General features: G+C 41.0%; 1 protein-coding gene across 1 annotated transcript in view; it reads right to left on the bottom strand.

The window, feature by feature from the left end:
* LOC137945454 (N-terminal acetyltransferase A complex auxiliary subunit NAA15) overlaps window positions 1–12,390 on the bottom strand; it is a 39,202-nt gene that overhangs the window by 15,139 nt on the left and 11,673 nt on the right. Inside the window, exons 10-14 of the mRNA XM_068791352.1 lie at window positions 3,789–3,866; window positions 3,596–3,649; window positions 3,367–3,437; window positions 2,251–2,305; window positions 2,066–2,161 (exon numbers count right to left, since the gene is read on the bottom strand). Coding sequence (XP_068647453.1) covers window positions 2,066–2,161; window positions 2,251–2,305; window positions 3,367–3,437; window positions 3,596–3,649; window positions 3,789–3,866 — 354 coding nt within the window. The remainder of the gene's footprint in view (window positions 1–2,065; window positions 2,162–2,250; window positions 2,306–3,366; window positions 3,438–3,595; window positions 3,650–3,788; window positions 3,867–12,390) is intronic.

Below are 12,390 nucleotides of genomic sequence, written 5' to 3'. Positions count from 1 at the left end.
TTACTATCGAGCCATTGTTGAAGAACCATCAAGTATCCCCCCCTATCCCCCTGCCCAGACAAGCAGGAATCCTCACCTTTCACCAGCATCAATAGAGAGCTATGAATCCTAATAACCCTCACTGCAAATTTTGCACAAATGAGCTGGAGTCCATCAGCCACTCCTTCCTACATACCCATTTGTTAATGAGGTTTGGAATTCTTTCTTTATATGCTTTGGCTTACCCTTTTGTATTCCCAAATCCCTTGATGACTTTCTTTACAGTAGTTTCCACCATCAATTGCCTGTTACGATCTCTTTTCTGACATATGACATTGGCCACTGTTCCTAGGACCCTCTGGCTTGAAAGCAATGACCAGGCCTTTGCTGCCAGATCTTGATTGGAATGATTGAAAAAACCATGTGTGTTCTTCAATGGTCTAAACTGGTCCATGAGTTTATCAGCCATTATTGTGCTCTGATAAGAAAAAGTAGTCTCTGATAAGAAGAACAGGCCATCATCATTGTCTTGGCATCCCTGTGGAACGGAATCGGACTAGAGAAGCTGCTGCTGGAAAAGGTGATGGAGCCAATAAAGTGAGGATTGAATTTCTCACAAGGCATTCGGGTTCTTACCATCTTTCAACTAATTCGACATCCTTTTCATTTGATGTGTTCCCAGAGGAGGAAGAGACCTAAATTAGGAGATTCTAGCCAGCTCTCCCCACAGACCTACCCACATGATAGTTAGTTATGAAACATCCCCCCTCCCCTCCCTCCTCATTTCAGTCACCTCAAACTTAACTTCAATGGGAGTTCGTATCGTAACCCAAGTCCCTCGGGTTATGTTGGGCTGAGGTGTTTGCTCTCCTCCATGGCTTGAAGCTCTTCCAACAGAATTTCTCTGGCTCGGTGATTGTTGAAGGAGACTCTAAAGCCATTATTTGGAGGGCCAGCTGTACTAGTCCCTTTTGTGTGGAGGTTTGATCAACAAAATCTTCAAAATGAGGATCTCTCAAGTTCAATGCAAATTGAGTGGTCACATGTTATTCAGTCCGCTAACTCCGCTGCCAGTGCTCTTGCTAAGACTGGTCAAGTGCAGGAGGGTTGATTGTAAATCTTTCTTAATTTATGGCTAGGGCTGATCCTTGGTGGATCTTGTTGTTTGTTTGAGGCTTCTGCCTTCCCCCTCTTATCTTTAACAAAATCTTTCGCTTTGTCCAACAAAAAAAAAAGATCGTCCTAACCATACATGTCAGAATGACCAACAATAAGGTGTTGTTGGATAAACTCAGATCTAACAAGCACACCGGTAAAGTGTAGACTCATGCCAGGTATGTGCCAAGTGATGTCGAAAGGCGAGGCAATGTTGAAAGCAGCTATGCTTTTTCAGTGTTTCATATGAATTTGGGCACTTAAGAAGCAGTATTGCAGAAGATGAGAATGAAGGAGATACAAATCTTTTGATGGACACGTGATAAAATCCAGGCCAACAAACTAAATAAAACAGAAGAGTAACAAAATGCAAAAAGACAACAAGAGATTAGCACTAGATGGTTTAGACATCTGACAGAAACCTCATATCAGATCTGTTTGAGGAGGGTTTTGTCTATGTTGATGATGGATAGAGTATACTATGGAAAGAAGGAGGAGCACAGCTTGGTTTGAAGATAATTGCTGAAGGCAACACTAGTAAAGGATCTCACACATGATTGATCAAAATGGATGAAAAGGATTCATGTTGCCAATCCTGTATGTAAGGGTCCAGAAAAAATATGTGAACCCCATAGTCCTAAACAAGTGAATCAAATCAATATACTCTCCTTCCAAAAAATAAAAAATAACAAAATCAAAGAAAATGATAAGAAACCCTATCCAGATAGTCAATAATTATGGCATATTGATCAAAATAAGTATCTTCCAGTGGTACGACTAAACCAAGAAAAAAAAAACTAAACCAAGAAAAACATCAATCTGCTCAAAAATTAAAAAGAGAACAAACACATTGACATATATCACCGGTAAGCATAATTAAGGTTTGCATGCCACTCGATGAGAAAAACACAATGACCAGATAGATACACACCTTTGCAGAGTAGAGATCAATCACAGTCGGAGTGTGTTCGATGGCTTCATCAATCTTTGCCAGCGCAAGATAATGCTGACCCCTTCTATCGTAGTGCTGCATCAGGACATTCCCTCGGTGATAACCAGTCAGACTTATAAACTAAAATATGAGCAAAACAAAACCAGAAAGATTTCAAGTAAAACCTGGGCCAACAAAAACAAAGTCCACATCAATGTTGAAGGAGGTTCTTTTGTTTCACTGCAGGATAAGAAAATTCACAAGCATTAGTAAAAGAAAATTAGAGAATGGTGCCAGAAACCAAGAAATTTTGTAACCAAGCTTCGATGAAGGGCAAGACTGCCAAACATATAACTGTAGGAAGTCCATTGAGAGAATGGCTTTCTAGCTTTGATAATTATGATATAACGATGGACTGCTAAAAATATGGGTTATTTTATATTATCATAATTTATGTGTAATGTAAATATAGAAACTTTCTTTTGACAAGAAGTAAAACTAAATTATATTTAAATACAGTCTTATTCTTTTTGACTTATTAATCCAGGGTACCTAAATATTAATGTTTTATTAGATATTAAAATTTTGTAATTGGGTTTTTAGATATTCTAATAAATCCATTTTAGTTGTTTCTCTTATGAAGCAAATAGTGTTAGTTGATTACATTAATGAAGGGGTTAAAAGAAATAGTTTTGTCATCGTCTGAGTTTTATTGAAATGAAACTCAGACAATGGGTTAGATATAAAAAATTTATTGAAAAATGTTTTAGATATTTCACAAAAAAATTGGAGTCATTAACATCATCCCTAGGTATTTCAGCATGCAAACAGAAATAACATAAGCACCCAATCGCCAATATGACCATGTAATGAATTACTAATGTAGATACACTGGACGACCCATCTTGCTAGGTTGTATTATTCTCTCCTTAAATAAAATTTACACAGTTTCCTCGAAAAAAACTAATGTAGATACAGTGAAAGAATTAAAAAGCTACATTTTATTGAGAAAATGGAAAAGCTACATATGATTAAATATTTACAGAACAAAAGTCAACCATCCTGATACAACATTCCAGAATATCTGGCAAACTCTGCAAATAAAGCTTTTAGAACTTTCGTTTTTGGAGAACAGTTGAAATTTTATTTAGGAGAAACAAGAACAGAAAACAGAAAAAGAAGAAACTCACTGCCAAATACAGACAAGAAGCAAAAGAAAGAAAAAAAGAAAAGAAATTAAGCAGGAGAAGCTAAGGGCAATATTGTTGATTCCCTTTTTACATTAAATTTCCCGAAATTACCTCCCAGGAAATCCACCATTGGTACTGATTGAAGTCTCTAGCCCGAGGATCAACTTCTCCAGAATATCAGCCTGAACAAAGAAAAATAAAAATTGAACTCAGACTTAAGTAAAACTTTCAGAGAGGTAACTGGCCTGTTTGAGTAACCATATAATGTAAGTACCTCAAGAAAGACCATGAAAATAAGTCCATCATTAAAATAGTTAAGAAATATAATCAAAGGACTAACCTTTCCAGGAAGATCATACAGAGGGCTGAGATCAGAGAACAATGAAGGGACCCCCTGAAAACCAGGATTCCATGTGTTAGTTGGAAAGACCATCTTCTTTACTTTTAGTACATCTTCACTAATGAAGAAATGCGCTAATTACAAAAGCCATGGACCTCAACAATAATTATTTCAAAAAGATGACTAACATCACCTTCGTCAACAGAGGTCTAACATAATTGTCTGCTGCCTCTCGGAATCTTTCCCCTTGTAGAAAATCAAGTGGTATTCGCTGAGTTGATAACAAAGCAAGAAAAAAAGGCTTCAATTCTCGTAGTGTATAAAATAGGATTAGATACCAACCTTTGTTCACAAAAAAAAAATCAGGAAAACAACAAAATACTAAAATTAGAGACCTTTATCACCAAGCTGAATTATCTTAGGAAAGAACAGAACAATTGGCACTACTATTTACAAAGAAACAAGTTGAATGCTTCAACAAATTTCTTAGGTATTTTTTTCAATGGGAAAATTCCTCAGGTATGACAAACTTTACTTTTTGAAATTAAAATATGTAACGACATAAATTGAGGTGCAGGAAGGGTACATACTGGCAAAGGCTTAAAGTGGGCTATATGTCTCTTTTCAATTCCATTTCCTCTTTAAAGCATTCAGTCGGAATTGTAGTTCCGATGAAGAAGAAGACAACAGTTGTTTCAATTTTCTTATGGGAAAAATCGAGTTACAGTAGAAAAGATCGTCCGAAGCTCGGGAACTGTCGTGAGGATAAATTTGGTGAGCGGGATGAAGCTCTCCTTTGTTTGTCTCCATAGTTGCCATCTCAACCTTCGTCCAGAAGTTCCTTCACTGTACGGAAGATAAATCGAGAAGGACACACGAACTATGGTAAGAAAATATTGTTTTCCTCTTCTCCATAACCTCTCTCCGTGGTCGTTGTGACTATAGAATCACACAGCGACAAAGGAGCACAATCCTTGCTCGCCTCTTCATCCTAGAGAGCCCGAACTCCGGCTTCGGCTAGAACAAACTGGCAGAAGCTCTTCATAGCTTTTCTCCGATGCCAGCACCAGCGCCGACGAGTTTTCCAACGACCTCCGGCGGCGGCACCCTGGCTTTTCTACCTCTTCGCCCTAAGCCTCGCCAAAACCTTTTCTCCCACACACAACCTTTCTCCCCCCTTATATCTTCTCCCCCAAAGCACCCTGAACCATACCCTTCGAAAAAGCCTACCGATGTAAGCTTCTCTAAACCAGCACCCTCCCCCCACTTCTGAGCCTCAGAAAATCATTCGCTTACCCTCAAACCTTCTCCGTGACGGGCAGCTTGCCTTGGCAGGGTCTATTACCATCCACTCCACCCCCGAAACCGAAAAATCCAGCATTCTCCAGTGGTTGTTGGATCAACTAAACCTCACATACACCCCCAGAATCTCTTTCCTCGCCCCCCAAACCTGGCTCATACATTTCCATACCCAACCGGAGAGTCGCTCTTCATCCCCCTTCAAGAATCCAGGGAATAACTGAATGGCTTCCATCGACGCCATCCAATCAGTTCGGGCAACGGGTGACCATAACAGGTTTGCCAATGGAGCTTTGGAAGCCTTTGGTATTCTCCAACATCATGGAGGAGTTCAGACCCATCATTGCTTCGGACCCATTTACTAAGCATTGGCGTCGACTTGATGAGGCCCAGGTGCTCATCAACCAAGTCTGACTTCCAACACGTGGAGCACCCTACTGTAGTGAAGCCAGTTGGCAATACCGCACAACCTGGCAATGCGTTGAGAACAACATGTGCAGGCTTCATTCCTCCCCAAGAAGTGTGGTCTTCCCCTTGCAATCCTATCATGAGCCGTGTTGCTGCCCCTCCGACTCCTCAGCCTTGTTTATCCCCATGTCCTCCTCCCCGCATATCTCCCATCCCCAGACATGATGCAACCATTCACCACACTCAACCTCCCCAAAAATTAACCTGTCAAACCAATCTCGAGCAATCCCTCGGATACAACCTACAGACACTCACCTCGTCTTTACTCCAAAAAAAAGCCACCCCCCCCCCCCCCCCCCCCCTCTATCCCCACATCTAAAGGACGCCACATGTCTTTTGGATAACCCTTCCATTCCTTTAAATCCAGCATCCCCCAATATTTTCACCCCAAAAATCACCCTCCCGAGCATGGACTCACCAACCCCCTTTACCTCCTCAAGACCGCCTTCAAAATCCCCCACAACCCACCATAGCTATATACCAAAGGAGAAACAGAGGGCAGCCACGACAATTACTTTTGGGAGAGCCTAGTGCTCAAGCTCGCCTCCCTCGACATCCTGAGACGGGCCCTTTCGTCATCCCAAAATTAGGAGAACAATCTCAGAGGTTCGTAGAGGCGCTCCAATCCAAGCAGTACAAGATCCGGAAACCTAGGCGCAAATCGTGGAGCTAACAAAATTGATGAGAATTGTCTTCACAGGTCCTCTAATGGAGGATAACCAACCCTCAGAAATGTCAAAGAAAAAGCAAAATGATTGATGATTGTGCTATCATGAAACGTTCGGGGAATTGGCTCATCGCGGCGGTGTGCGTCTATTCGTAGCCTCCTCGCTTCTACTAAATCTAGCATTGCAGTGCTTCAAGAGACTAAGGTGGTGTCTCTTCCGCTAGGCTTCGTTCGTGATATTTGGCCGTTGAGAGAGCCCGGCTGGATCATTGTGGATGTCGTTGGCTTGGCGGGTGACATCCTTCTCATCTGGGATACAGATGTCATTGAGGTGATGGATAACTTTCAAGGTAGCTATGCGCTAGGAGTGAAGCTGCTTGACAAATGCTCAGTTAACATTTGGTGTCTCGTGTATGGGCCTTCTAGACATAGTGAGACACACCTCTTCTAGGATGACCTTCTGTTGGTCTGTCAGAGATGGCCTGTTCCACTTTTGCTTGCCAGTGACTTCAATGTGATCCGATTCTGCCACAAGAAGTCCCCGTCGTCTAGGAGGATTACTACCTCCATGAGGCTCTTTGCTGATTTTATTGGAAGCTCGATGAAATTGCTTTATCCGAGAAGACATTCATTTGGTCCAACGAAAGACAGCCCCATTGAGCTTTCAAAGCTTGACCGGTTTCTTGCCAGCAAAGATTGGATGTGGCTATATAGTGATGTTACTGGTAAAGTGCTTATTTAGATTGTCTCTAATCATTGGCCGATCATAGTGGACACTCACTTCGACAGTTGGGCCCTCGAGTGCCAGTCCTCTCGCTCGACGGAGAACGCTTCCGCCCTTGCTCAGGTGGCTATCATTGACAAGGACAAGGAGGCTAGAAGCCTAACCTCTGCTGAATCAAATCAACACTTTGCTGTCATGGGGAAGCTGCAAAACTTCGATCATTACGATCTAGTACATTGGAAGCAACGAGCTCAGTTCAAATTGCTTTCGGAGGAGGACACCAATACAAAAAAAATTCATGTTGTTGCCACTGCCAGAAGAAGAGCCAATCGTATCACATCGCTCTGTGTCAATAGTGAGATTACCTCGACAGAGCCCTTGATTCTAACAATTTGGTAAGCTTTTTTGCAGATCTCTACACTGAAGGGCAGACACATCGCCTCTTTTTTCAGCAGATTTATCTTATGGCCATACCTACTGCAGCCGCTGGTCTTATTGAGCTCCCCTTTTCTAGTAGAGAAATCGAGAAAGCTGCAATAGGGCTCCCTCTAGATCGTGCTCCGTGCCCGGACGGATTCAATGGCGAATTCTAAAGGCACTGCTGGCCCCTCATTGGTGAAGACATAGCTCACATGGTCCACTCGCTCTACCATAGGGGCATTGCTTTCAAGAGTATTGGAGCTTCATTCATCGCCCTTATTCCCAAAAAAGTCAGGGTTGAGCTTCCTTCGGAATTCCGGCCTATCAACCTCACTACCAGCACCTATAAAATCATTGTGCATCTTCTTGCCAATCGTCTCAGAGCGGTTCTTCTGATTGCTATTCACCAAGGGCAGAGTGCCTTCATCATAAGGAGGAACATCCTGGATTCTGCCATGGCTTGTCACGAGCTTTTGTACCACTTCAAGACTTTGAAGCTTCCCAGATTTGTTCTCAAGCTAGATTTTGAGAAGGCATTCGACAGAGTCAATTGGAACCTTCTTGATATTCTTTTGGAAAGAATGGGTTTTGGTGTTAAGTGGAGATTCTGGATTCAAAGTCGCATCTCCTTGGCCAGCTACTCGGTGTTTCTGAATGGTACAGTGTGCGGATTTTTTAAAGGCACTCGGGGCATTCGTTAGGGGGACCCCCGACCCCCTCTACTTTTTAATGTGATGGTGAAATATCTCTCTTCTTTGATTTATTTGGCCAAGGATTTGGGGTGGCTTCTACCCACAACAGATATTGCCGCTTTTGATATACTGATTCTTCAGTTTGCCGATAACACTATTTGCTTAGGCATGGGTACCATGGATCAAATCAAGAAGTTGATAGTTGTTCTTGGTCTATTCGAGTTGGCTTCAGGTCAGAAAGTCAATTAGAGGAAAACCACTCTACTGGGATATTATATAGATGGAGCTAAGCTCAAAGATATAGCTGATTTCCTGGGATGCTCTCTAGAGAGTACGCCTGCTACATATTTGGGCCTTCCTCTCTTTGATTCTCACCCCACGGCTGGGCTTTGGTCCCCCCTTATTGAGAAATTTGAGAAGCGTCTTGCAACTTGGTGGGGCAAGCTCCTGTCCATAGCGGGTAGACTTACTCTGCTAAAGTCTTGCTTGGTTGGCCTGCCAAATTATCTCCTGTCTTTTATTAAGTGTTCAGCCGTTGTGTGCTCAAAGATAGATGTTATTCGCCATCGCTTCCTATGGAGAAGATCAGAAGACAGATTCAGATATCATTTAGTCAGTTGGAAGGAAATTTGTATGCCTTAGAATAGAGATGTGATGGGCATTCGGCCTACAAAGGATATGAATAATGCCCTCCTGCTTAAGTGGATTTGGATCCTCAATGTCAACCATAGAAATTTGTGGAGAAATATGGTGTGTCACTATCTTCAAATTCCAGGGCACTGGTGGAGAGAGGGAGGCGCTCCTCGCCGTCTATCCCCGATTTGGAAATCCGTTTATAAGTTGCTTCGAGCCTTCAAGGCTGCGACCTCCTTCTACCTAGGAAACGGGAGGACTCTTTTATTCTGAACCGACGAGTGGTGCAACCCCCGCCCCTTCTTTGAGGTATACCCAGGACTGTACAGGATTGCTATGGACCTTTCGTGCTCGGTAGCCAAATCTTGGAGTCTTCTATTTTCAGAGCTTGAATGATGATGAAGTTGTTGCCTTCTGCTCGCTTCTTTCCAATCTCAGTGGTACCATCCTCTGGGAGAGAGTGTCAGATAAACTAAGTTGGAAACCTAGTATCAGTGGTACATTCATAGTGGCTACAACCTATTCCCACATCAGGGAAGCTATCCTCAGTTAGCCAGAGCTCAAAGCAAACCTAGCCTGGAGACTTTCAGCGCCTAACAAAGTTAAATTCTTTATTTGGACAGCCATTAGAGAGCAAATCCTCAAGACAGACGATCTCCACAGAAGAGGCTTCACCACCCTGAATGCTACCTGCCCCCTATGTGGTCTTTGTGAGGAGTCAATACAACATGTCCTTTTGCATTGTGGCTTATCGTGGAGGGTTTGGATGATTGTGTTCCAAATAATCGGCATTCAGGTGGGCCTCCATTAGGATCTATTTGGCACTTTACAGATGGTACTTGGGATTCACCTCCCCAAAATTGGCAAGATTTTGCTCTCTACTTGCCTTGCACACATCCCTTGATATCTCTGGCTTGAGAGAAATAATCGAAGATTCAACTCCAACTTCAGCAATCTGGATAATACAGTCTCTTGCGTTGTGGGTATGGTTTCCAACTAGCTCCACACCAGGAAGGAATTTGCTCCTCAAACTGGTAACTCTCTTCGATGGAATTGGTGTCTTCTAGCCCACATGGCGGGGCCCTAGAGGATTTCGATCACGGCTGAGTTGGAGCCTCCCCCCAGAGATTGCATTAAACTGAATTTTGATGGAAGTGCTCTAGGTTGCCCAGGTTCGGTTGGTGTGGGGGTGTTTCAGAAATCACAGTGGAGAAACTATTTTCTCCTACGTTGGGCCAGTGGGCATTACAGATTCTACCACAGCGGAGATGATTGCTCTTCATCTTGGGTTGAAGATTTTCAAAGACATACTACAAGGAAAGCTGCTGATAGAGGGAAACTCTAAAGTGGTCATAAGTTGGTGCTCTAATTCAACCACTCCCCCTTGGAGGCATTGGCCAGTTACTTCTTCTATTTCAGATATTGTATCTTCCATTTCTTGTACTTGGAATCATATTCCTAGGTCAGACAATTTTGTGGTTGATAGGCTAGCTAAATTTGGAACTTCCCAACAATCTCTCATTGTTTGGGACGACTCCCCTTCCTTGTAATTTTGCTCCTTTGAACCATTTAATATAACTCAGCACTATTTCAAAAAAAAAAAAAAAGATCATACCAACAAACCTAAAATCCAATAGCCATATCTTTATAAGCTGAGACAGTTGCAATTTCATTGTATCCCTTTCAAAATGGTTTGACAATTATGTACTTGCTGGTAAGATTTTTTCAAATTTCAAGTTTCAACCTCTGAATATCTTTTCACTTTTCAAATTAGTCAAATATCTTCATCATCAAATGTGGATTAAGTCCATCAATCTAAAGTCTCAAGTCTTTTCGATCAATCATATAGATAATAATCACCTAAGCAATTAACAAACTAACATAGCAAGATCAATCACATAAATACTTAGTAACTTGAACTTAATTAACAAACATAACAAGATTAACCACAATATATAAGTTGATCCATAGTGCAACAAAATTGAAGTGATTTATAGAATCTTGCATTTAACAAACAAAATTGCAATCTTTTTTCAAACAACAGAAAAGAACAATAAGGCGATCCCAAAGAAACAAAAAACATTTAAGGGCTTTCAAACGTCTATAAGTTCTACAAACAACCATTGAAGTATGATTGTTATCTTATTCCCACCTCAAATGTAAACGTTATTCCCACAAGTTCATGGAGCTCTACCATTTTTCAGTAAGAACCTCTCCGCTTGTGTGTGAAAAAGCAGAAAAGGAATAAAAAAACTAAAATCTTTAAAAAGCTTCTCAAATTTTTCTTCATCACGGCTTCCATTTCCTCCTTTTGTAATGGGTTTTCCACAGTTCATTCGATTGACACACTCTTTCGCTGCAGTTAAAGGGTGAAACTTCCAACTGTTGAAATGTTATGAAACCGGTTTGGATAGAATATACTTTCTAGTGTTTTTTAGGTCACAATGAACTTGTTTAAGCGGACGAAGGCATAGTGCATGAGATGAACTGTCTATGAAGGTAGCTGTCTTTCCTAAAATCCAAAAAAGAAAATCTTTTGAGATTGAATGCCTGCTAAACCTTAGCGAAATTTGATCCATACCATCTGATCAACAATAGGAATTCCCTCACCATGGTAATTAAACAACATAAAATAAACTCCCATGTTAAGTACATAAAACATGAAATGAACTTGGTATAGCGATAGGATCAGCTTAATCAAATATGCTGCAATATTGAAAATCACGCATGCAATTTATGTGGCGAGGCAAATTAGCCTATTAGTCGCCATGGATTGTTTTGCAAATTTAATTTTATACATATCTCCATTGTTTGCAGATTATTGGAACAATTTTTTTTTTCCAACAGGAACATCTGAAAAAATCTCTCAAGGTTCCCTTTGTTCACTATCACTAAGTGTTTTTAGACAATGTGGAACCATAGAACCTTTAATGAAAGAACCTGCCTAATTTGCACAGCCATCAAGTACATCATCATAATCTGTTGCCATTCAGTAAGTTCCCTTAGTTCAAACATTCAAACAAATTAGCAAATAAAAAAAAAAAACTGAGCTTTGCCAACTCTTGAGTTCATTTATTAGGGAGCAATGGACAAAAGTGGCCTCTTTTTCTGACAGTAAAACAGAAATTATCATCCAATGGTTTCTCCACCATTGATTGCTGCCATCAACTTTGATGATAGCTACAGAGGTAATCCAGGTACAGCCAGGGGGGACAAAATAATCCAGGATGATGGTGGGGTGTCAGGTTTAATCTGCTCCATTAGGCTATGATCCCACAAGAACAAAGGTTCAAACCTGCCATAGCTCAAGGACCTATCCAGAGGATTTTTCAAAGTCCTTGACTGTTAGGGTAAACTTTGCAAATTAAAAAAAAAAAAAAAAGTTAAATGTTGCAGTTGCCACCAACAAGGAAAAAGATCCCTCTTTGCCACTCCCATCAAATTTGCAGAGCATTCTAGATTTTTCCAGAACTCGGAGTACATCATTCATTTGGCAAATCCAGCACCTGAATGGGTTTCATACAAGAACTTGTTGTGAAAAAAAAAATCCTCTTATCTTAATTTTCCCAGTTCTTTATGTGTTTTGACCATGGAGCATATTTTTTTCCTTTCCTAATATATTCTCCTTTGTCCAATGTGCTTCATTTTCCCCATAATATCTCTTTCCCACAAATTTAGGAGAATAATTAATTTTTCAAATATCATTTAAAGCAACTTAGTGTAATACCAAGATAATAAAATGATCACAACACAAACAATCACCACATTAGATACTCACTAGATTTAAGAAGTTAAAATAAGTAAACAATTTAAATACTGCTAAAGTGAATGCTCTTCTATTCGGCCTCCAAATCTTCAAATCGCGCCTCCATGGCAAGCTGCTTGACGAAGG

This window comes from Aristolochia californica, unplaced genomic scaffold (genome assembly GCF_029961685.1).
Source record: "Aristolochia californica isolate CCGP_79_NKW_82.1479 unplaced genomic scaffold, dmAriCali1.0.hap1 SCAF_12, whole genome shotgun sequence".
NCBI classification, from domain to species: Eukaryota; Viridiplantae; Streptophyta; class Magnoliopsida; order Piperales; family Aristolochiaceae; genus Aristolochia; species Aristolochia californica.
This window is presented reverse-complemented; position numbering and strand designations above follow the sequence as displayed.